The sequence below is a fragment of the Aptenodytes forsteri genome, unplaced genomic scaffold (genome assembly GCF_000699145.1).
Source record: "Aptenodytes forsteri isolate BGI_AS27 unplaced genomic scaffold, ASM69914v1 Scaffold338, whole genome shotgun sequence".
NCBI lineage: Eukaryota > Metazoa > Chordata > Aves > Sphenisciformes > Spheniscidae > Aptenodytes > Aptenodytes forsteri.
The window spans coordinates 1019006-1045706 of record NW_008795124.1 but is presented as its reverse complement, the minus strand read 5'-3'; the positions used below and the strand labels follow the sequence as shown (position 1 = coordinate 1045706).

General features: G+C 35.7%; 1 protein-coding gene across 1 annotated transcript in view; it reads right to left on the bottom strand.

Annotated features, from left to right (window-relative positions):
- Window positions 1-2107: 2107 nt before the first annotated feature.
- Window positions 2108-26701, bottom strand: part of ATP9B (ATPase phospholipid transporting 9B (putative)) — a 161772-nt gene continuing 137178 nt past the window's right edge. The window contains exons 15-29 of the mRNA XM_009277184.1: window positions 22893-23054; window positions 21323-21415; window positions 20073-20156; window positions 19341-19511; window positions 16418-16516; window positions 13795-13884; window positions 13183-13327; window positions 12786-12850; window positions 12174-12329; window positions 11954-12018; window positions 10644-10752; window positions 7485-7542; window positions 6586-6789; window positions 4118-4150; window positions 2108-3311 (exon numbers count right to left, since the gene is read on the bottom strand). Of these exons, the coding sequence (XP_009275459.1) occupies window positions 3175-3311; window positions 4118-4150; window positions 6586-6789; window positions 7485-7542; window positions 10644-10752; window positions 11954-12018; window positions 12174-12329; window positions 12786-12850; window positions 13183-13327; window positions 13795-13884; window positions 16418-16516; window positions 19341-19511; window positions 20073-20156; window positions 21323-21415; window positions 22893-23054 (1671 nt within the window). The 3' untranslated portion in view covers window positions 2108-3174. The remainder of the gene's footprint in view (window positions 3312-4117; window positions 4151-6585; window positions 6790-7484; window positions 7543-10643; window positions 10753-11953; window positions 12019-12173; window positions 12330-12785; window positions 12851-13182; window positions 13328-13794; window positions 13885-16417; window positions 16517-19340; window positions 19512-20072; window positions 20157-21322; window positions 21416-22892; window positions 23055-26701) is intronic.

Genomic DNA, 26701 nt, shown 5'->3' with positions numbered 1-26701 from the left:
GCAGCTCACAAAAGTAAGTATTTATTTAATACCAAATAAAACTAAGCTCCTTCTGGGTGTAACCTGCAGATCCAAGGCCTAAATCTGTGTTTATGTAAGCTGATCTGTTGCTCTAGACTTACTTCTGACATATACTGATGTGAAATGACAACAGAATGAGATTCTTACGAAATAATTTATTCACCCACACACCAGACATGTTACCATTCCAGTCTGTTTTAAGAGCCAGGGACTGTGATGGTACTTAGCTTACTTTGTACTGAAATCCACAATACATTAAAGCTTTCTACCGAAAGATGTCATACTACACTAAAATTCTGTATTGATATTGTTACCTGTAAACCACTGTGATCCGGTACCCCTTTACAGGGCTGTGGGTGAGTGACATGAATTAATAGAAAGCAGGCTTTCCTGGTATACAGTTTTGCAGTGACTGAACCTCAAAAGCAAGGTAAGTCACCTGAATCAGACTTCCGCAGTCTTCAAAATAAAGTGCTAGCTGAAACTAGACCTTTGATGTATACTGAAAACACTCTAAGAAAGCAGACACTCTAGAGAATTGACTCCACTTTTGAAAGGCTTATTATCTGTGTGTAGGATCTATACATTTGCTATCACACTAACCTCACAGTCTTAATGCTGAGGATTAATATATGTACACTATAAATTCTGTACAATCGTATCCATGTGTATCTCATACAGCTGTATTAGGGCAACACTATCACTTTCATATTGCTAGTTTAATTTTTGATTTTTTATAATTTTCTGCCTAATGTCAAAGATGTGATGTATAGATGAAGGATGACCAACTCTAAGCTTTTGCTTATCTACTGATCTTACACATATGGTTGTGAGCTCACAATGCGTAAGACAAAAAGGTCTGAAGAGAACATCATCAACATTTCAGAACAACTGCACACTGGTGACTTTTCTTAATTGATTCAAGGTAATTTGAAATCTGAAGGTCCAGGGTAATGGCTTTAAACTAAAGGGGAGTAGATATAGACTAGATATAAGGAAGAAATTTTTTACGCTGAGAGTGGTGAAACACTGGAACAGGTTGCCCAGAGAGGTGGTGGATGCCCCATCCCTGGAAACGTTCAAGGTCAGGTTGGACGGGGCTCTGAGCAACCTGATTTAGTTGAAGATGTCTCTGCCCACGGCAGGGGGGTTGGACTAGATGACCTTTAGAGGTCCCTTCCAACCCAAACTATTTTATGATATGATTCTATGATAATTACCACTTACTGGGGAAAAATAGAAAACTAAAGCAAATCAGCAACAAAAATATCACAGGACTAAACTAAAAATACAAACCTAGAGATCTTGCCAAAACCACATAAAATGAAGAAAAGTTTCTGCTAGTATGCAAGAACAGTGACATCTTGTGGGGGTTTTACAGAAGTGAGTTTACAGAGGGACAGAGCAAACTAGTCTGCAATGTTGCGTAATTAAAAGAAACACTACTTCAGCAGTTCATTTAATACATATATCATTAATAATATTTGGTAGAAATTAGGCTTTATTGCTTTTATAATGAGGAATGAAAATAAAAAAAAAGGCAGATAAATAGCTAGTAGGAAAAACCTTCGAAACAAAAATTAATGGAGTGGAATCCAAATAGCTCTGCAGCAGTTTCCTCTGCTCTCCCAGGAAGTAGTTATATTTATCACTTCAATATTACTCATCCAATATAATAATGGCATAAGAGCAAAGTTATAAGAGACTAAATAAGGAATTATGTTGTAAAGGCATACAGTCAAACATAAAAATGACTTCCATATTAAGTGTTTTTTAAAAACACACACATAAATATTTAATAAATAAAGCACGGATAATTATGCTGTTCCTTCCCACTGATTAATAGACTATGATAAATTCATTATACGTACTTCTTGAGAAAGCAAAGTTATATCACAATGGAAAACTAAAATAATATATCCTACTTTCCAGTACAGTATGCAAGATTTGGACCCTTCAGATTGTATCAGAGCATATGAGTTTCTGGAACAGATCTTCAACTGCCTTAAAGTGTCATAACTCAGCCAAGATACTCAACTCTGACAGTTTACAACAAGCAAAAATGTTTTGATTTTTTTTTTTTAAACAAGTTTGCACCCAAACTAAGTTATAAAAACATAACATTTACAACTTGGAAGATGACAGATTTTCCTACCATAATGTTCATGTGTTCGTCTTATTTTCTTTTACCTGAGTAACCTAAGTAAACAGATTACAAGGCAATTTAAACTTATTAGCTAATGCAAGGTTTACTGGACTTCTCATATATAGAAATGTACTTTGACACTATTTGCAGTTTTACAAATACAAAATGAATAAGAATTTTAAAACATATTTACTGAGCAGCCATGTCTTTGATATCTGTACAGATCAATAGGTGCAGTGGAATTATGTACAGAATTTATCATTTAATTTTTAAACAGCTTTTGTGCAACCTGGCTCTAATGTGCATTTGAAGAACTGCTGTCAACATCACAGATCTGTAATACTTACTGGTGCCAGAAATGTGAGAGTACAGAATAGGAGAACAGCTCCTAAAATAATACTGTGCTATGCAGACATCTGTACATAATTCAAATAGTGCATATTACTCAATGTCTGACGAGGAATAACAGTTAGCTGCTAATACAGACACGGGCATTTACAGGTATTAGGTTTGTTACAGTAAGTATGGACGAATGAACTTTTCCCATATATAAACATTAAAGGAAAGGACTTGAATTAGGAAGTTATGTAACAATTAAAGAAGGGAAGTTACGTAATAAATAATGAAACTTTCAATTCAACTTGCAGAAGATCAGTACAGTAGGAAAAAATCCTTTACAGTAGCAATGAAAACATTCAGAAGCATTGTCAAATCAAAGGTAATTGTTTTATTTTATAATCATAGCAACTAAAAGTTAAAAAAAAATCAACATGAAGAAAATTTAGTTTGTCTCTGATAGTCTTGTTAGTGTACTTCTGTGTTATTGTACCTGTCAGATGTTTCCTCCTCTTTTTGTGCTCTAGTCACTCTTTCACTTTTGATTTATTTTTTTTATTTTTATTTTTTTTAATTTCTTCAGTCCAACATAAATTCATAGACACTAAAGCACAGTGAATGTGCAATTTGCAGACTGGTGTGAGTGAAAAACCATAGGAATATAATTACTTCTACGAGGTAAGCTTGGAGTAACTTGGAGGAGAAAATTTGCGCTTCAAGTACTTGAGAATGTAAAGTGGAAGACAGCTTACAACAGTGATTGCTGACACTTTCCACAGGAAGGTCACAGTTGTGATAAAGGCAACATCTGCAGAAACAAAAAGAAAAAATAAGTAATGGGAGCTGATAACACGGAAACTGGAACTTCCATAGTGCAAAGTCAATAAAACTCTCTTAACTGTTTGCTTATGCCATTGTTCAAGATCATGCAAAGTTAAAAAAAAAAGGCAACAAAACAACAGAAAGAGAAAGTTAAGCTCAACATTTTGTTTTTGCCAACTATTTTCTTTAGACAGGAACTTCAGAGTTCATTTATTGTCCTTACACTGTTTTGCAGCACAAAATAATTTTACAGGAAACAGAAGCTCAGTTTAAAAGCAAGACTGTCTCATAATAGAAAGTTAAGCCAGCTTATTTTTCTACTAGTAAGAACGATTTTTACCCACTATAATACAAGTTCCCAACCAGAAATTCTGCTACCATTTTGAATCCTTTATTTCATATTCATATTATTTATCTCTGAAACAGTCACGACAACTAGACTGAATGATTCGTAAAACCTTAGAGATTAAATTAGAGCCCAAAAATGTAAAGGGAAAACAAGGTAGTGATATTGCCACAAACCACAGTGAAAAGCTATTTTTTGTGACAAACATTAAGAAGAATGGTGACACCCTACACTTGCTACTGAAATTTTTTTGGCCATATTTGTAACGGTCAGGTCGTACTTAATTATCATGGAAAGATCCCAGAACCCAGGTAACCTGAAGAATTGGGGTTTTTTTTGCTTTTTTCCATTATTTACAAATGCGTATATTAAATAATTTACTACTCTTTAATGAATTTTTAAAGACTTAAAAAAAAAAACTTCAAGAAAAGTTAAATTTCACCTACCTAAGAAAGCTCCAAAAGACACTCTGCCTATACCTGTTTCACAAAGAGGGAGAATGAAAATGAAAGGACAGATTTACAGAAAATATGAAAGTTATGTGAAAAAAAAAACCAAACAGGTTAGCTACACAAAAAGGAAATGAAAAAGATGTTAGTAGCATTAACTGGAATAGCCTTTCACATGACAATCAGAATATTTTAAACAGCAGTTAAACCAAACCATTTTGAAAAATATAGAGATTTTATATTCGGTCATTTTTTAAGGTTGTAAGTAGGTAGGCAGTTTTCTTACATTTGACTTCAAGGTAAAATTTACTGTATAAACAATTTGATCAGAACTATTTCTATGTGAATGAAAATTCACTTCAGAAAATGCAGTAAAGAAATGCTTTACTGCTCCAACTTTACTCATTAAAAATACTTTGTGTATTAGATTTCAATGTATAAACTAGTTACACAGTTTTAGTCTAAGCCTGCTTAGACGTACTAAAAGCCTATGTAACGTATCAGAGAGAGATGCCTAATAAGGCCATTGTGTGCAATTAATTCAGAAACCTAAAAACTGATTTACTTCCATGAGTCAGAGCTGTAGAGCAGTATCAAATATTTTTGTCTTTCTAATTTGAGTGCCCTGTCATACTAAGGATATCGTCTCTTTGGGAGGAGATGATGCTTATAAGTAACATCATTGAAAGAAACAGTTTATTTGCCAATGAAGTCAAGCACTATTGGACTGCATTCCTGACACAAGGAAGTTGTTCTATACCTTGAACTGTAAACCATAACTTAGGTTTATACTGCATTACATGCACAAAAAAGGCTCCCTCCCCCCAGTTATAATGTGACAGATTCAGTAAGAGTAAAGCATTCAGAAAAGTGAGACTAACTGAAATGCATTTTCTCAGATTAACTGATTAATAACACACAGTAAAATGCATCTTCACAAAAGCCCATGAAATCTGGGAGAAGCCATGCAACCATTTACTTACGCAGTTGCTTGGACTTGTCCAGCAAATACATGAGGATAGTAAAGCACTCCCCTTTACAGAAAGGTTTGCAAGAAACAAAGTCCCTGCAGTTTTTACACATCTGTGAACACCACCTAAAGGTGTTTCTCACTGAACAGCACCTACAAAGGATGGAGGGACTGGCTGTCACCAATACTAAAGACTTAAAAAGGTGAAGCAGCAAGTTCTGCTTTACGAAGTTCCTGGAAGTTTGGACTAAAGAGCCAGTACCTGTGTCTGTTCTTGCTTGCTCCTTTAATTTGTAATTTGGCTGTGGAGATTCAGGAATCAACTCAATAATCTCTATATTAAAGAGTCTGTGCATCAGTGTCAGAGAAAAGAAAAAGGTACTCTGGCAAACCTGAAATAATGTACAATACAAGTACCAAGCCCAGCAGGGTTGTTTCTTCATTAAAATTTGACTCCTGAGAAATCTGGGAAGTAACAGAATACCTGGGACAGGCAGTGAAGCATTTACTGGTTAAAAAAAATAATTATATAATGTAAATACGCTACCCTAGTGTTGAACACCTGGGACATGAGATAGTAAAAGCAGAACTATCAGACTCCTAGAAACTACCATGTAACATTTAATTCTGCTATGAGAAGTGACAACTGAAGAAGGGCAACTCCTTACTCCTCAGCTCCTGGAACACAGAGAGAGCAGGAGCTGGATTCTACTCCTTGTGAGGTATAATCAAAATTGTTATTTATCTTTCTGTAGAAGTTACATTTGTAAAAATCACACTAAGATAGTTTTTTTTACTGAAGGATAATTTGATATAAAAAGAATTATGTATTATTTTGATGCTCAGATCCTTGACTGCTAAAATTTGCAGTTAAAAAGTCTTGATGTCATCTTGTGAACTATGAACAATCAGAACCTTAAGAGACAGTATGGCATACTGCAATTTAAAGCAAAGCAAGCTTAAAATAAGCTTAATATAATTACGGAACAATTATTCTTATATAAAGTATCTATCCTAATAGCCTTCTGCCTCACTCTCTAGCAATTCTTCAGCTCTTTTAAGTTTGTGGGTTAGATTTAATGAGGTCCACTTGGTCTGGCATACAAAATAATTCACCAACTCAGTGAAAGATCCTGACTTTTTTCAATCATATCCATTTCAATACTGCAAATCTCAAAGCCAATTTAAGGTATGCAGTTTGGACTGTCAAGATCAGATCAAGGATGGGAAAAGCATCCGTGGTTTGAGTAAAGTTTATTATCTAGATAAATCATACTAACAGGAATAAAGATTGTCAAACTCTAGGAGGAGAGGATAAGAGAATATTTTAACCCAACATTAATTAAGCCTAATTTCAATGCAGTCATGTTTCTTATGGAGAAAGCCGTATTTCACAAAGCATAACATCACCTATTCTTAATAAAAAAAAAAGGAGAAAAAAGTATTAAAAATATAAAGCACAGTTCTTTGCTAAAATACTTCTACTATTACTCACCAAAGTATTCATTTAGAAATGCAAGAGAGGCCACATAGCAGCCAAGACTGAGGAATTCAGCCACCACCATTAACCAGTGCCATGTTCGTATGGTCAGTGCAACCATTAAGAGCTCAGTCAAGATTAGGGCAGTGAAGGAAATGGCAACGACATGTACAAATTCAGATTCAAAAAGCAGCAGGGCTCCATACATCAGAATACCACCTAGGAAAGGCACACAAAGTTAACAAAACACTGAGCAATGAAATTTCAGTGTACCAGTTTTTGCAACAACTGCACACTGAACATTTGGATTGCTTATTATCAAAACTTGCCCAGTAATTTTTTTTATAAGGTAACAACATTATCTTTCTAAAACAACAGAAGTGATATTTACTGTGCTTTGTGCATGTGAAATAAAACAACCAAAGTAAAGCTGTAAAGAAATAAAACTATTAGAAAATTAAACACCTTTTAGTGCCATATATCTGATGAACTGTTAATGAACCTCATTTTGTCAAGTGCTACAAATAAATGAGATATTGTTGAAAGTGTAATTACTTCTAACTGCTTACATAATTCAGATTTCTTCAACAGTACTTCTGTCATTCCATGAAAGAAAACTACTGTGTAAATATATGCAATGTGATAAGCCCTCATTAAAATTTTTCTGGATTAGCATTTAATTAAAAACATGTCCTTTTTTAGGTGACATGCATCAATAAAAATACCAATCCATGCTGTGTTTTGAATAGGCCTGGCACACTACAAGAATATCGATTTACAAGATAAACAGAAAGCAATATATATAACTGCTGATGAAATGTTAAGCTTTGGGAATTCAACCTGCAGCTGAAAAACAATATTGCTAATAGCAGACAAAAAATTCTCAGTTCAGTAAAATTAGGACTCTCTCCTACCTTGGTAAATACTGATTAAAACCCAGATGAGGAAGGTCTTAAATGACAAAGATCTTCCCTAAGGGAAACAAGTGAGAGGACAGTTAAACATAACTTTTAAAAAAAAGAAATCTACTCAGTTCATATATTTTTAATAGTTAATCACTAGAGAGACAGTATACAAGTAAAATAAGCAGTCTTTGAAGTGATATAGACTAAAAAGCTTCTACTTGTTTTTATGATTCTTCACTGCAAACTTGTATAGAAATCACACAAATCTAAATTTGGGGGTAGAACAGTTAAGGCCTTAAACAACAAAGATACTTTACCTTGCAATGCTCTGGCTGGTTTTCAGAGGGGTAATTACAGTAAAATTAGTTTTTTATTTATTTAAAATGTTTTTATGTCTGTTTTGTAAAATGTAGTCTTCAAGAAAAATAGTATTGTGTACCTACTGACCTAAACCTCAAGCAAAACTGTAGTTACTAGTCACTTCTAAATGTTGGATAAACTATCAATTTGCATTCATAGAATAAACATATGACTACTATAAGTTTTCAGCAAGTAACTTACTAAATACATTTTAAATCTTCTTGTGATTGTGAATGTTTCAGAGGGGTAATTACAGTAAAATTAGTTTATTTTTTATTTAAAATGTTTTTATGTCTGTTTTGTAAAATGTAGTCTTTAAGAAAAATAGTATTGTGTACCTACTGACCTAAACCTCAAGCAAAACTGTAGTTACTAGTCACTTCTAAATGTTGGATAAACTATCAATTTGCATTCATAGAATAAACATATGACTACTATAAGTTTTCAGCAAGTAACTTACTAAATACATTTTAAATCTTCTTGTGATTGTGAATGTTATAGATTGAAACTTATGCATAAATCAAAGAATAAATGCTGTACATTTGCATATGACTTGCATTCTGTGAGGGTACTGATGAAATGTTAGAATTGCAGAGTTGAAAGGATACGCATTTAAAAGGATAAAGCAGCAAACAAAGCAGCCATTTTGGCACAAAAGAAGTGATCACTGGAACAGGGAAGAATCAGCACTTTACAAAGAAATGTGCTTCACTGTTGTAGAAAGTGATGAATTAACTCTTTCTGTTACTTCAGTATAGGCTAAAACATTTTCTTGGATAGATAGAGTTCGTGGCAAGGTGCTAAAGACATTTTCATAATTCTGTATATAGTCTAGAATGTTGGTGACAGACTGAACACATGGGAAAAAATTCTTGTACAAGCACAAAGAAACATGAGATTTTTTTCTCCTATGAGTGCCTACTCATTTCCCTTTGAGTACTGTACACTGCTTCCACCTTCGACCATAGCTCCCAATTAGCGAGATTTGTGAAATAAGAATAAGCTTGAGTTTTGGTTCACCTTTATGGAACTAGAAGGGGAAGTCACACCTGAGCCTCTAGGGCATGCTGCACAACAGGCTGTGAATCATTTTCAGATGGAAGCAGGGAGCCCTCTTACTTGTACTTCCTTTCAAATTTTCATCAGCTAGAAATTTCTAGCTATAACTCCATAGGAGCCACAGTAACAGTAATACTGAATCAGTGTGTCCTCCGGGTATGTGGCCACACCTGTCTCTCTGAACCTTGCTAATTTTCTCTTTTTCTTGCATCAGACCAAGAGTCTGTCAATGACTTGTGCCATTATATCTTACTCTTTTAAAAAAATCTAAAAAGCATTTTCATCACTAGCATATCCCAGAAAAGAAACCAATTCCTAGGGATACAATTATCGTCCACGTCAACACGTGTTTGAATAACACTAGCTGAATAGCACTGGCAGAGATTTGCATAATTTGAAAAACAACGTGCAGAAATACGTAGGCTTCATAGTGTCATGACTAAGGCAGCACGATCATAAATTGTTGTAATACACACTCACAATAAGATTACCTTGTAATAGTGAAGTCAAATGTAGCATGTAAGTAACTTTTTGTTACTACTCATCCATAATCATTCACTGATCATCATCTGCCCCACACAATGGACTGAACTGTACTCTCCAGTTTCTCCACATTATCTTTTTTTTTCTTCTGAAGAGAATTATTTGGGTTGTACTTATTTAATATTCATAGAGGTGCAACATAAGCTGGGAAAGCCAGTGATTCAGCATCTCCAAGAACTGTCATTTAAGCCTAAACAAAAAAACTTAGCCTGTATTCATCTACCCATCCTGGGCAGCTTCCGAGTACAGGTTAACTTCTATCTTCGGAAACAAGATGATTCCAAGTTCCATCAACAGATTTCCACAGGTTAGCTTACAACTGCCTTTAGCAGGTGTAAGGCCATGCTTTTTTGAGATTAATCATAGGCTGAAATCTCACAAAGAAGCTTTAGAGATTCTGAAGAAGAGAGAATCAAGATCTCCAAGAGATGAGAAAAAATTCTCCCAGACTAACATAGCTAATAGCTAATTTAGTACAACTAAGAAGACAAAGGCTCTGAGAAGTGTAGACCCTCTTCGACTACAGTCTGCTTTTTAACTTTTAGACACACCTTTGAAGAAACTACTAACCCTAAAAAGACTATCTGCTTCTGCCTTGGATCATAACTTTTCTAGCTGACAGTTTAAGATGGAGCAGAAGTACTTTTCCAAAAACTTACAAAAACAGAATCTTGAGATTTGTTTCACTTTTGCAGGTAAAGAAATTAAACACTTTGCAGGTATGTGCAAACACACAGAAAGCAGGCTCTACAGATGATTCAGTTAAGATATGTCAGTTATCAGTATCTGTTATTTAAGAAAGTCAGCTTTTGGAGAGGTCAGTAGTAATTTCTGGAGGGTGGGGTGAGGGGCAGGAATCTATAAATTAATCTACCAGTTAAAAAGGAAAAAGGAGCTGTGAAAAAGTAAGCATAAATAACTCCAGATCAGAGATCCTGGGGCCAGACTGAAAGCAACTCTTACATCAACATACCTTTATGTTTGAATTATTTTAGTCCAACCATTGGTGACTTAAGAAATGTATCAATAAAACTGAGTGGAACATTTGGTACCACTGATTATCTTCATAGTACAAAAGTCTGCATTACATTAATTGTGCATCTGTCTTGTATAGAATACCTTAAGGAAATGATTGTAAGAATTCTCAGTTTTGCACACCAGAGATTTCAGCATTTGTTCATATCTGAGCACTGAGGACATTCATACCTTCGTGAGATCCTTATAAAGTTCTGGATACAGCAATGCCATTTCTGGCTTCACATCCTGATCCAATACTAGAGAGAAGACTGGAAACATAGTATATATGGTTGCATACCTAGGTGAAAGGAAAGCACATAAATTGACACTTTTGTATGATATGATTTTAAACCTATCTACTGAATTCAATTATTCTTTTTATGTAAGTGGAATTAAACTGGTGGTTCTACCCAGTACTGAGGTAGCTTACCAATACAGCTTTACACGTGCAACCTGCTCTTGTGCTTCTGAGAGCTGCCAGTCATGAGAAGTTACAGAGCTTTTATACATTCAAAAACAGTAAATACATTTCTCTCTTATATGTATATCACCCAAGCTTATCACCTGTTACCATACTCCCTGTGCACTTCCACTTTGGACAACCAGTTCAAAGACCTGACATTTAAATTCATCCACAGACGACGGCATGAAAACCAAAGAAAAAACAAGCACTATATTGTGGACATCATGATATAGGTAGGTGGATGAACAAAAGTCTTAACAGCTCTGTAAGTGGCTTTGGATTTTAGTATGCACATGCCAGATGTACACTTTAGTATGTACTTTCCTAGAACTTGGCACAACTATTTACAAACATTTTGGAGAGGTCTACTGCTTGCCTCTGCAGTCTGGTGTAATCAGACCTTGATTTGACTATGATTTAAGTTACAATTGATTTAAGTTGTTATTGTTTACAAGGAGTATAAAAAGAAGCTCTTAGGACAGAAGGGGCAGAGAGCAGGGACAAACACGAATATATGCATATCCCTCAGCTGTATGACTTGGGGAACCATATTACTACAGCAGCTTCTGCAACAAGACCAGGTTGCTCCTAATCCTGCATACATTCACCTGAACAGAAGTCTGTGGCAGACTTGGTTAGTGCACTCTCAGAGGAAATTTCATAATCGGTAGCTTCAGCTCCATTTTTAACAGAAAAATCTGTGATTCTCACTGAGGCTTGTGTGGCAATCTGTGTAACAGCTGAAACTGGTCTGGGAGATTTCCTCTGTTGTTTTCACCCCGTATGTGAAAAAGGTTATACGGTATCTTCTTCTAAGGCTATGCAGATCCCTCTCTTCAGAGAGCTGATAATGAGGCTTCCCCCCTCATATAGTACATATTCAACCTAGTTTGACTTTGTAGACTCATCCAGGTGTTGATAGCATACCAATGATAAATGTATGAAAAACACGGCAGACACCAACTACATGATGTTATTTAGCAAGTTAGTTTGCTATATTTATTATCAGATATCGTAACTGTTGGTTTTGACTTACCCTACCATTAGGAATCCTTGGTACAAGGGAACAGATGCAAAATAGAAGACTGATGAAAATACAGCCTACAAAAAGCAGATAATTATATATATTTACTATAACTATATACAAAACATTACAATAAAGGAAAAAATAACAATACTGGTTGACAAAGATTTTTGTGACATTGCAAAGTCAGACATAGTGTTTTTAACTATTCAGAAAACAAAGTTTTCAATACCTGCATAGTTGAAATAATAAGGCCTCGGTGCATGACAAATTGACCAAGTGCTGCTGATCTTTTGTAACTGTTTCGACCATGTACCATCAGCAGCCTACCTATGTGTTTAAACTGTGTGATAGAAAAGTCAGCTGCTAGGGAAGCTTGTTTTCCCTCCTAGAACAACAACAAAAAAATATTCCAAATATGAAACCCAGTGTAAAAGATGTGTTTCAAATTTCAAAATTCTAAGTGATAATTAGTATTAAAAGTCAAGTTTGCTCCTGCTTCAGAAATCAACCCTGCAACGAGACACAAAGGACAATTTTTTGTGCATATTCTAAGATGCAGTGGCTGTAACAAATAAAATTAATCGCCTATCCTGCTTCTTTCAGGTAAATGCTACACAGCAATAACTATAGTGTTTTCTGCTTTTCTTGCTTTTTATATTTAAAAAGATAAAGCAGAGGACATAGAAGCAAAGAAAATATTAGTTCAAAGACTAAGCATTTTTATCATCTTACAGCATACTTTAATTAGAAATGATCAATTCACTCCTGTTTAAGAATAAAGCTTCTAATGTTACTATACTACTATGTGGCACATATTTGACAATGAAACTGTTAACATTACCTTGCCTTCAATTCCAATTCCACAGTCTGCTGCTTGGATCATGCTGACATCATTTCCTCCATCACCTGGAAAATGTCACTGCAATATTCAGCTCTTCAGAGGTTTTACTCTCCTAGCCTTACAGTATTTTAGAAACCTCCTATACACCTTTAAATTCTTATAATTAATCTATGGATTATGATTAATTACTTCAGCATCAAGACTTTTTCCTGTGGAATAAAGAAGATAACCACACCTTTCTCGTGGAATGGCATTTTCTGCTACAGCTACATAATACCTGGCTGTTGATAAAGAAGTCTCTTTGGTTTTGTTTCAACTATTTCTCAATGGTGCCATCTACTGCTTAAGTTTATTACAGATTTTAGCTACTGCAAATGAAGACCGTGCCAGCAGTTACCTATTGCACATGTGCGTTTTCCAGTGTGGTGCTGTAACAGTTTCACAATATGAGCTTTTTGGGTGGGAGAACATCGGCAGCACACTACAGCAGGACACTGACAAGCCAACTCTACAAATTCATGCTCATAATACTTCAGACAAACCTAAGGAAAAAAACACACTTGCATTTACTTATGATTAAATACTACTACATGTAGTCTAACACAAAAACACAGTATAAAGAATTCGGTTATGAAGTTTTGCTTGCACAACATCCACCTGGGAGAAAAAAGCCACATTCTACTGACTGTGGCTTTATTATTTTAAACTGACGTTCTCTTTCATTTAGAGAGCCAACATGCTTTGGGGTTAAGAGAAGAGACAATGCTAAAGCACGCTGCATAGAAATTCCATTCTGTTACCATACAGGAGACCAGAGAACCAGTAACATTTGCCCATCGAAACATCTATCTTCTAATTAGCACTCAGTGAAAAACAAAAGTATCTCTAAGGACAACTTAAAGTATGGGCAAATATTGGAAAAAAGTTTAAGAGCATGAAGACACTGATACTTTACTTTTTGAACATAAGCATATAGATAAATGTAATTTGACAGAAACCAAGTTCTTACCTCAAGTGAGTCCCCAGATATCACCAAGGCACAGTCATGCTTCCTCCTAAAGGCATTTAGTTCTAAGTGAGCCTCTCCTCGAGTGGTAACCTTCAATAAAAAACACTCACTTCAAAGATTTTGTTATATTCTTAAAAAAACCCCTGCCTAAATAAATCAGGTTTTGAGAACTTATACCTAGAAGGCCTTAGTTCTTCAACAAGTGTTTTACCCCAGTGCAAGCCCAATACCCATGAGATGTGACTACAAGCCTTGAATCTTAGGGAGTGAAAAAGTAATCCTCAAACAAGGAAGATCTATGTAGTCAGCTTAACTGGTTCCTCACCAAAGTAGACCAGGGCCAAAAAATTAATGAATTAATGACATTAAAATATCTTAAGTTCAAGCTGACCCGAGTCTTTCCACCTTGGCAGGGCTAGAGGAAAAAAGATAGACAAAAAAAAGCAAACCCCAAAACTTTTATTTATTAACCAGTAAAATATGTTCTTAGAATAATGCAAAATGTTCATATTAATAGTTCCTTCAGTGTGGGTTAAGTAGACACAGATTTCAAAAGGCACATAGAAATGCTCACTAGTACTAATCCTTTTGGATCTTGCATGAGTATGCAAGCAGGATCAAGAGGCATAATACGTAAGAACTACATCATAGATTTTTTTTTTTTTGTATTTACATAATTATTGTTTCAGAAAGACCCAGCTGTGAAATGCAAAAAATGGTCAAAGGTTACCAAATGGATTTTGGAAGGGTTTGAGCTAGAACACAGAAAATGAAAAATTTAAGTTATAACCAGATTTTGAGGAGACTGGCAGTTTGTTTTTTTTTTTTTTTCCAATAAAAGATCAATGTATTTTAGAGCTAGTGTGCGAGACAAAGTTCCAAGCACAGAATAAAACACAAACTCTGATTACACTTCTAATTTTGGCTCTGTCAGCACTTTGATTAAATAACTTTTAAAATATATGAGTCTTAATTACACTGAAGTTTTGTCTTTGGCCCACTACTATCCAGAATCAGATGCAGTCCAAAGACCTTTCTCCCTCCAGATGGGCTCTACTACACATAAAATTTGAGTTACATTAAAAGGCACCTGCAAACAGAAAAACCCATACACATGCCCCAATTCAGAATATTTTTCCTCCTTTCCCACAATTAAACATGCAAAGAGAAAGCTCCTTGTCTGCCAGCTGTTAGGAGCCCGGGATTGCATTGGCCCATTATAATCTTTCTGCATTACAGAGATGAAGAGATGTCAGCACTTGGCGCGCAGTGATGAGCAGTAATTGCCCTCTCTGTTCTACCTTTCACCTAACAGAGGTAATTTTTTTTTAATCTGTAAATACCTCTAGAACAATATATCACTTGATTTCATTACAAAATGAAGAAGCTGAGACTTCTAAGAATAAAAAGGAAGAGCATTAAAAATAAAATGCATCTTTTTGGGAAGCCAAAGTAGTAAATAATTTTTTATTTACTAATTTATAACTAAAATAGAAGTGTTAGAGTACTTGGTACTTTCTTACATTAATCCAGTAGTTATTTCTTTGCAACAAATACTGCCACAGAAATAATTCTGTATAAATCCATTTTCTAACTAATTTAAAACTTTGCATACTCTAAGTTAACACAGTTTTATGCTGATCTCTTATTACCAGTCGAGGTAATGAAAATAAAAATCTGACTCAACTAAATAGATTTTGTTCAGGAAGACTTAATTTGTGGTGTTACAACATGGAAAGGTCAACAAAAATTGATCTGAAGTTTTATCAGAAGCATTAATAATTTAATTGCAAATAGTAGTCTGCAGGGCCTAATTTGCCATTCTGATGCTTCACAAGAAACTACATTTACATGTAAATTATATTCATATAATTATTTCTGTAGGTGCAAGTGGTTCATTTAGAACAAACACAGACATATTATGTCTGATCACACAGCATCAATCAAGTCTGGAAAATCTATTTTTGTTCAGCTTCAGTAGAGTTGATGCTATGCAAATATTACAAAAATGTATAGAAAAAGATATTCAGTTTACTTTTCTAACAATTATCTTAAACAGTCTGTTAATAAAATGCAAATATATATCACGATATACAAAAAAATTCAAATTTTCTCATACTGATTTGAACTACGTCTATACAGAGGACGCTGGCATCACAGTTTAATTCAGGATTAATTCTGCTTGAGTCTAAAGAGTTCTATTAATGAAAATGCTAGAACAAGCAAGAACCACATTCAGATAGCCTAAATTCCTGGACACTTTCCCACTGGCTCAGCACCTCACATAGACCCCTCTCCATCATTATTCAGAGGTACCTTACTATGTCCATTGTATAAGTGAAGAGTGTAAAATGCATGTTGAACCTGGGTCACTGGGACACGGCTACAAACATTTCTGTAGCATATCAACAAATCTAGAAACAAGCACCCTTAAACAGAAGCAATGCTTTGTAATTCTACATCCTTGAATAACAACCTAAGTACTACTCTCTCGACCATTATTATGACACTCAGTACAATAACCCATCAATTTTTAACAAGCAGCCAACTACTGATCAAATAAAGCAACATTGTTATTAGCTGTCCTTTGATGAACCAACAAAAAAGTTGGAACTATACTTACAGGTCTGAAAATGTGAATATCTTGAGTCCTAGACACTAAGTGAGAACTTTTTGCAATGCAAGTTGCTGTCTCCAGTTTATCTCCTGTTAACATCCATATCTGCAAAATAACGTGAAAGTTTACTCCATTGGACTTCAATGTGTCTGTTCTCCAAATCTAAATGACATCTCTCTCCAAGCTTTTTCTGGTACCTTTTGGGATTAGATTACCAGAGAAAAGATACTGATATGTGCATTTTTAACTAAAATTAATGAGCAGTTTTTACTGCAATACCACACAAAACAGAAAAGAACTGTCTTTACTTCAGGCAGCTCCATTCCCCTTCCCTTCTCACAAGGGCCAATGTCTCAATTTACACGAAGACAAGGTGAAACTCTGGGGAAACCCACTGGCATAGCCGAACAGCAGGGAAAGCATAAAAACCTTTCCCTATGGCCCTGACGCTACCTTGATCAAAAGAGCAAGGATGCAGACAACTACAAGAGAGATAACATTTGTCAGCAAAATGATGCAACACAAGAGTCTGTGACCCTAGTGAGACTGTCAGAAAGCAGCAGCCAAGCAATGAGACAGCATATCCTGGAGGCAGAGCTACAGTCCCAACACTCCGAAGAGATCCTGCCCACTGACCATGCAGAACTGCGGATGAAGGCATTAAAGTTTAAGGAATAAGGTTGAGGATCCATCTGTTCTTAAAGTGAGACAGCTCTCTCTCCCTCAGCCCCTTAACACCAAGAAAGTTGAAGGACATCTGGATGAAATACCATTAGCCCGAGACCAAACAGAACAGACCACACAGGAAGAATGACTTAAGCTGCACAAGTTATTACTGGATAGTTACCAAGTTAACAGTTGCAATTTTATTAAACTGTAAGCCTCTGACTCCCTCTTTTCCTGTTCGTCTCAGGTAAAATCCTTTTCATTAGTATCCATGTGGGTCAATGAATGGACAAAAAGGCTCATGGTTTCTCATCAGTAACCGAGTGATCTATAATTTTATGACCTATCTACAGCTACTATTGTGTTTCCAGCCTACTATAATGTTGGTTGTAATTAAAGCCAGAACAGCTTTAATGCTCTGAAATCCTAGAAATAATTAAAAAAAAAAATTGTCACACTGTTCTATACCTATTTGAAGCAGGGTATACATAACAGTCAGAAGCGACCACATATAGAAGAAATATCAAGAGCAAACGAGAAAATACTATACATGAAGTACTAATATATTAGTACTTTGCACTAGTCACACTGTACTAAAAAGAAATTTGATGTAATCATAAGGCTTTAATCCATACATATATTTTTCTAATTGTACACACCACTGCATTAGCAGCTGTCACCTGAAAGCCTTTGGGGAACAGGAATTAATTAAAAACAGAATAACAAAATAACAGACATGGGAAAGGGGCTCTGGAGATTATCTAGTCCAACTCCCCTGCTCAAAGCAGGGTCAACTACAGCAGGCTGCTGAAGACCATGTCAAGACAGTTTTGAACATCTCCAAGGATGGAGACTCCACAAACTCTCTGGGAGACCTGCTCCAGTGTTTGAACACACTCACAGTAAAAAAATTTCTTCTTATATTCAAGTGGAACTTCCTTTATTTCAGTTTGCATCCATTGCCTCTTGTGCATTCACTGTGCAGCACTGAAAAGAGCCTGGCTCCGTTCTCTTTGCACCCTCCTTTCAGGTATTTATAGACATTAATGAAGATCCTCCTGAGCCTGCTGAACTTCACCCTCTCATAACTACTGTGGGTGGCCAAGGCTGTCCCCTCAACCAACTTTCACATCCCTGACCAATTCCTCCTTGTTTGTTAGTATGATGACTAGTAGACCATCTCTCCTTGTTGACTCCTCAATCACCTGTGTCAGGAAATGACTGTCATTGCACTCCAAAATTCTCCTGGTTTGCTTGTGCCCTCCTGTGTTGCCCTTCCAGCAGATACTGGGGTGGTTAAAGTCCAGCACAAGGACCAGCACGTGCAAATGTGAGGCTTCTTCCAGTTGTCTGAAGAAGGCCTCTTCTACTACTTCTTGATCAGGCAGCCTGTAGCAGACACTCACCATAATGTTGTCCACATTGGTGTGCCCACTAATTCTAATCCGTAATTCTCAACTGGCTCATCATTTGTCCCAAGGCAGAGCTCCATGCATTCCCACTCCTCTCTCACGTAAAGGGAGATTTCCCATGCTTGCTGCAAAGCAAAGTAACTTACCCTCCTTCTCAGGCTAAAAAAACCCCATTGTATCTGATTCAAGTTTAACCAATGCAAAGTCAACACACCTTTTCTGTGCAGAGTTTGACACTCTGCTTCAAGCAAAATGTATATAATCTTGCCCCATCCCCTCAGATTTTGCTCATATCTTTACTTCAAACCCTCTCCCAAATAAACGTATTCTTTCTAAACGTGCAATTGATAGTTGTCTAGCATAGCCTCCCTATGAACAAAACACAGCACTAACTCTTGTGCAAAGCTTTTGACACTGTCCCTTTAACATGACTTGAACAAACTCCAAGGGCAGTTCTGAATTCTAGTTCAAACAATTCATCTTTTGATCTTTGCCGAGACTTCCCATGAGTGCCAAGCCTGAAAACATTGCTATCATACGAATCTTGTGCCAAACTCATGTAGTGTCAGCTAGGACAGTTTACTGTAGACAGTCAGGGGATAAATGACTGGGAGTCACATACATTTATCCATTGGTAGTTTTCCTACAGAAGTAAGCTTAAGATGAATGACACCTGGGAAGTTCACACACAATGTCTTGTTTGTTTCTGCTAGCTCATGCCCAGAACGTGCTTAGGACTTGGCATATTTCTTACTTTGAATGAACCTGAATATAGACAAATATAATTCGTGTCTCGTTAAAAAAAAGTTAGTAAGTGATAACCTGTTACATCAGCAGTATGCATTTAGTACCTTTATTCCAGCATTTCTTAGCATCTCTAGAGTTGGTCTAACATCTGCTTGCAGCTGATCTTCTACTCCAGTGAGACACAGCAATTCCATTTCTCGCTCCAAACTCTCTACAACAGCAGCAACCTTCAGGTTTCTATCATGTATGCTTAACTTTGCTTGGTTATATCGACTCTGTTTGCACAAACACAAAACCACTTAAGAGTTTGCTATGACTCATAAAGTATACATTTAGTCTACCAATCAGTTATAATATGGATTTATTAGGCTAAATGTTTGTCTTTAAATATCTTTAATGAAGAACAAGATTAAAAGAGCAGATTTTACTTTATACCCAATGTTATACATGTTTTTCCTGACAAATCACCTCGAGAGAATGCCTTCTGAAGAACTATTAAGAATTAGTCATCACAGCATCTAGAGCAGGAACTGCCCTTATCTTTGAGAACAAGTAGATTTTTTTAGGTCATGCTGAAGCTACAGAATTAACATTACGCTGGCTTCTGGGAAAACACTGTCCAGTCACATAATAAAGCAAAACAGTATCCTATGTATGACTGCAGAACAATCACTAACAAATGACAAAATCTCTAACAGATTGTGTGCCATACCTCAACTATCCATGTTTTAAATATGAATCATCTTTTTTGCCACCTTAACAGAATAAAAAAGAGGAATGTTCCCCTTGAAGTAACTAAATATGGTGAAGCACAAGATCACTCTGTCCCTTCATACCTCAAAATCTTGATACTGTTCTTCAGTCAGTGATTTTTTGGCAACAACCAGTGTACGCAGTCCTTCTCGTGCCATATTACCACACTAAATGGACCAAACCACAGAATAGTTAAGCAAATATTCAACCGTATATACACATTTTATACTATATATTAACAGGGGATATCTGTACCATAACTTTTGGTGTTTCTTTAGACTCTTAGATTATTTTGGAGAAGCCACAAACAGAAGAAAAAGCAATTATACTTCAGGTCCTCCAAATGAAGTGGCATGCTATTGGTAAGCCAATTAGATTTTCTCTCCTAGCTTAAAAGAAAATCTCTTTTAGGTTGAAGCTTTAAAATAAATTAAAACTATTTTTGAGCCACGTAACAGAACTATTTTCTTTTTCCACTAAACATACCTCTTATCAGAAAAATATCTACACATTAAAAATAGCCATGGAATAGCATGTCTTAATGAAAAACAAGGCTGTCCAGTGCAAAACACTTATTGATTTGACCTCATAAAGCTAAATAAATTAAACAAGTATTTTACAATTAATTGTGCATCATTATCGCCAAAAGTAATTTTTATGACATTTTGCTAGGTCTTGAGGGAGTTTAATTTATTCATGTCCCCGAATAAATCAAACTGCCCTGCAGCAGATATTGATTCATATTGCCAATACCATTATGAACATACATGGTGTAATCATTGTATTAACATATTGTCTGCATGTCGGGTCAAAATAAGATGATTGCTGGTACCTACTAGAGCCACACAGTGAAAAATATTAATCAGTTTTGAAATTCAGTCACTAGCTATTTTATATTAAGTTTAATAAATGTGGCAAAAAACTATTTCAATTTGGCTGCAACCCTTATTAAACTTTGTAATTCATAATCATACCTCACTGTAGAATTTGATAAAACAAGGGCGTTTCAGGATAAATAGGTTTATAGCAGAATACTTCTCAGAAGTAATTAGGTTTTATGTGAAAGGTCAGTCAATGAAAAACAAATTTCCTTGTTTTAAGTAGGAACGTGTTCTGCTATGACCGCCAGCATTGCTTTTTCTGTGGGTTATTCAAGAATTGGAAATAATTCTAATCCCTTAAAACCCATTCAGGATATATGTAACTGAATTTCAAAACCCATTACTGCATTGGCTCAGGTTCTCCTTTAAACCTATTCCAATAATACCTAATATTTTAAATTTTTAGTTTTTACAACATTTTATTCTTTATAAATTTTGATTTTGTTTCTTACCTCTTCTTCTAACCAATCATTGTACTGTACAATAGTGGACATTGCAACATCTGCACCCTTCATGTAAAATGTAATTTCTCCTGAAGATTCATCCTAAAATTTTGCAAAAGAAAGGGGGGTGGGGAATCTGTTTATACAGTCAAAACAATTACCTACCAATAACCTAATTGTCTTTTGAAGTAGTCAATGGATTATCATTTATAAAAGATGAAGTACCTTGCAAAGAGGTGGGTAAGTTTTATTACTTGATGCTACTACTTCCAATGACATCTCTGATTCCATCGAGATGCATATTCCCTACTTTCTCATGTAAGAGGATCAGCTCTAACTGAAGTCAATGTGAGTAACAGATTCTCAGCATCCCTAAGCTGCCCGTCTAAATTTTAAAATATCACTGTTATGCCCCCTCCAACTATTTTGTTTCATTGGTGGCATATACTATCTAACCCACAACAGAAAGTTTGCTCTGTATCTTTGAAATACCTAAGTAATTAAAAATTGACTAATAACTTAGTGTAAATGCTTGTTACAGATGTTTTAATGATGAAACATTCATTGCATATTCAGAGAATTCACACACAGGCAAATATAATCCAAATCAGGAGTTTCTGAGGTATGGTCTGTCGCAGAAGGAATGGATTAGTCTCATCTGCAAGCTTCTTAAGAGTATCTCTGAACATGTCACTGTTAAACAGGCTCTTAGTGCCAACCTCACCTAATGAAATACAGACTTGCCAAGGTCTCTCCAGACCTGAGCATGCACATATTCTGCCTGAAGTATCCTTGCCTAAGGCTGATGGCACGCCTGGCTTGTCATCATGAGCAAATAAAAAATGGGATGAGTTTGACACATATTTAACTGGGACTTGGCACTGATCCAACCATCTAACAGTGTTGTCTGACGCTGTTCTGCGAAAGTGTCTGATTTTAGGTAGGGAGAAGGCGGATGCTTAACATTCGCAGAGGTTTAAACCTTCCTTTTAGCATGGTGTTGTAGCTTCCTTTCATCTGAGGTTTTAATGATCATTACTATGCTCCCAACTGGGCATCTAGGAGACAACTAAGCACATATCTCATAAATCTTAGACCCTGTGGGTTGTGTTGTGTATGCATGCCAGTTCAGATATCAATACTGGGTCTGGAAAAGCAGCAGCACTAGTAGCATAGAAAGATGCTAACTACTATCGTAAGAAATTTCAGCCATTAATTTATCCCTTGAAGGGGCAACATATTTTGTATGAAAGAAAAACAGAAAATTAAAACCAAAGGCTTAAAGGCAACTTGCAGAATCAGAGGCTGAGCGTGAAGTAGTGAAATTAACATGTTCCCTGTAAGAGAAGAGTTTGTCCTTTACAAAGGTCTCTGCATCATCAGGTTAGACTGATTTTTCTTCAATTGGTTGCCTAGTATTTCATGTGTACCTGTGTCAAAAGTGTACTTTCCATTTGAAAATCTTGTGAAATGCATTCCCCGAAGGATCAAATTTCAATGAAATTTTATAAAAATAAACATTCAGTAAAAACATTTTTTGAGAAATAAAACCCAACACCCAGAACACCCCCAAAATTACCCTAACTATGATCCCCATGCGCTTGCTCTCAGAAGTGAAGGGAAAGATCTGCAGAATATAGTACGTCAGAATGTGTCCACCAGGGGTCTTCAGCTGCATTGAGGTCAAATCCCTGTTAACCAGAGTGAGACCAACACTCTCTGTCCACTGCACCAGAGCTACCTAAAGAAAGAAAAAAAAGGAAAAGAGACGTGTTTAAGTATGAAAGGTCTATTATACTGTTATATAAATTAGGTTAAAGCCAAACAACTGTTGCTACGGTAAAAGTCTAAACTCTTCCAAGAATCTAGGAAAAAAGACCTGTGAATAGCAGTAGACTGAATACAAAATCTTAATGCATCAAATGAGTATTTTCCTTCAGAAAGTTTACAAAAATTCTTATGAATAATATAAAAACTTATTTGAACTTATTGCTGCAAATGAGGTATTTAGAATATATTGTTCAGAAATAACAGTTCTAATAAAAAACCCATATATATATTCAATGATACTTAAAGGACATCTAGTAGAAATTATGCAAAACCAGAATACTATTTCTGTACCAATGACACCACTATGCAAGTAAAAGATTTTGGGAGTATTTCCATATAAAATGTTTTATTAGATCTACAATTACATGCAAGTTGAGACACTGTAATATGTAGTAAATAGATAAGCAAAGGAACTTATTTTTAGCTTACTTTGTTCACTTCCATCATTTTATTACTTTGTTTCAACAATAATATAATTGAGTTCTTACCATACTAAACAAGATGGAAAACAAGCTTACAGTACTGCATTCCACAAACATGCTTGTGAAAGTCCCTTTTACAAACCCAGAAATGCTGCATTATACAATAATCACTATTGGCTACTACTACATGGCATCTTAAATGCATGCATTAGAGATTCGCTTTTTTTTTAAATTTTGCTGCTTTAAAGTGTATGACATCTAGCTTCTACTTTCTTCTATGTTATGCTTCAAATAACACACTAGATATTTTTCTATGACCACCACTGTGTGGTTTATTCCTTCAAAAAATTAATACTTTAGGAAAATTGCTTTCCTGTTAGTTTACATACAAGCCATATTCCATATCTGAATGGGAAGTTTCCGACAAAAAAAATCTCCTGCTCAATTCTATTTTTATTTTTCCAAATGCTAATAATTTTTGGAAATCAGATTTTTATTACTAGAAAGGTAATGATAATGAAGTTCACATGATTTTTATGGAACCTGCTTCTGCTATTAATCTCAGGTAAGATGAAAAAAATAAAAATCAAGCAGTCTGATAAACAACATGCAAGTAGTAAAATCCCTAGATAAGACCAACAGACATGATGACTGGTGCTCACTAAGAATTTCACCCAAAGCAAGTAAATCACCGTAGCTTCTATGAAAATTTAAAATGGGGAAAAAAAAAAATTCTGTGAACCCCTAAGAAACCCTAGTAGGGCCATCTATGTAGGCATCACCAAATGAAAATACAGTGAGATGCAGTTACAGAAGAGAAAAGAACACACTTTGAAAAGCACCATTTTAAAATCTCGAAAAATCACAGGAAGTCTTTTTAGAGATTTTTCTTCTTCAATAAAAGTACCATATAAGCTGTAAATGATCCAATACTCCCAAGGTTAATTTTCAATTTTCACAGTGAAAGGTTACTATTACTTTCTGACCTGTAAATTGCATCTTTCTACTAATACCCTATCATCTCATTTGTGTCCCTTTGCAGCTAGGACTTAAGTGTTCTATATTTGGTGACTCACATCTGTTTATTATTTCGTTTATGCTTGGCTTCACCTACCATTTGAATTAGCATTTTGCAGCACAGTCATTTTGGATTTTTATACCTGGCCTACACACAACTGCATATATATTTTTTCTTTTAAACTGATTAGTGCAAATACCATAGCAGAAATAGTCAATAAGGCTCAAGAGTCAAATAGATGCCTAAAAGGCAACTGAACAAACTTGAGAGCAAGACATTGTTTGTCTCCCATCATTCAGAATGAATCAGAGCAGCTAGACCTTAACAGCATCGAGAACAACATAGCCAGACCTTACCATTAAATATCTGAAGCTTTTAGAATATACAAATAAAAAAAAAAAGTATTTCACAAATGGCATGAAAATCTAAATTACAAATCTTAACAAATAAATATATACTGAATGGCTAGCTAGACAGAGTTCAGAAAAAGGATTCTTAGGTTAGCCTCTCTTCTTGAGGTTCCCCCTCTACAAGTATAGTCTCTTCTCTTCAATATGTTTCTGAAAATCTACATTAAAATGGTCTTGCAATCTAGTGTGCATACATCAAGAACCCCTAGAACGCCAGGTAAATGCAGCAGCTATGGCTTCTACAGAGCTCGACACATTGGATTGAGTCAGATAAAGCAATCAAAGGTTGGACAAGCACAAAAGTCTTCACTGGTGATGCTACCATTTTGCTTTAAAAAAATCCATTCTAATTATAATATTTACTTGCCAATAACCATTAATTTTCTAACACGCACAGATGAAATGTGTCAAGTTTCCTGAATCCAGGTTAGGGACTTACTTGAATATTTTGTGGATCTTGTCTGGCTTATCACCAAGCTTCCCTTCTATGGAAACTGGCTGCCTGGGAGACAGAAGTACACTGGTAGATATAGGGTCCTCCCACTACTGAGACACAGGTGTACACCTGAACCTACTAACTGCGTAGTGTTCCCAGGACAGGTAACATAGGTAGAGTCAAAAGAGAGCTTCTGTGGTTTCTAACTTGCTAGTTGTCTTCCTCCTCAGTAGCAATCCAAAGGGCAAAGACAGCTATCCACCTCTCGCGTGACAAGGTCAAAGTAGCAACTTCCAAATTAGAAATGAAGGTAGCAAATACTTGCATTATGAAACGGAAATGCAACAGATCTGACAAAAGCTACTAAGAAACACCTCTTGTTTAGTGCTTCTTACCCAAAATCTTTCAGATGTCTCTATTTGCCACATGCCCACTGTTGAGCTCTGGCTGCCTCTGTCAGCAGTGTCTCTCCACTAGAGGCCACCCGACCCTCAGAGCTTCCATAGTTCACAGCCCCAAATATCAAACTCTTCAATTACCACAGCACAGATTTCCATTCAAAGTCAAATTCAGAGACGTCATAAGGAAACTCTCTCAACTCAAGCAGTAACTGTGCGACCCACAACGTAACCTACAGCAGTACCAGCTCAGGAGGTGCAGGTAACTTCTCCGAGCAGGACAGTGTGTCTAGCTCAGCTGCATGAGGAACGTGTACGTCTTGAGAGGGGCATGATGAGGGGAAACTTCAGAGGCACTGTTCTTACAAACCATGGCAGCCCTGCATACTAATGCCATGTTTTGGGGACATAATCATCCCATTTGTTTAGAAATGTTCATTTACGGAACTAAATCAAAACAAGCAGCTTATAAATATCTTGGGTAGTTTCTAGAAAGTTCCATTTAAGTACACAAGGTTGTTAAAATAGGTAACTGCATCATTGTCACTTATCAGTCACAAAACCTGAGCCCACCAGAGTCAGGAAAATGAATAGTTAAGGACTTCATAAACCCCATATCAAGCACAGAAAAAACCCAAAACCATTATTCCTGTTGTGGATTCAGAACTGCATATTTAATTAGAACATTTAGACTGATTTTAACCTAAAATAAATAATAATCAACAATTTTAAAAAACTTTAGGAAACATGTAAACTGACTGGCCACAAAACCTTGGTATATTTCATTTTATTGTACACCAATTCATTCTAAATGATTTTTTTCCAACTGTGATGCCAACTTTTTTTTTTTTTTAGGAAAAAAACTTTCTTCAAT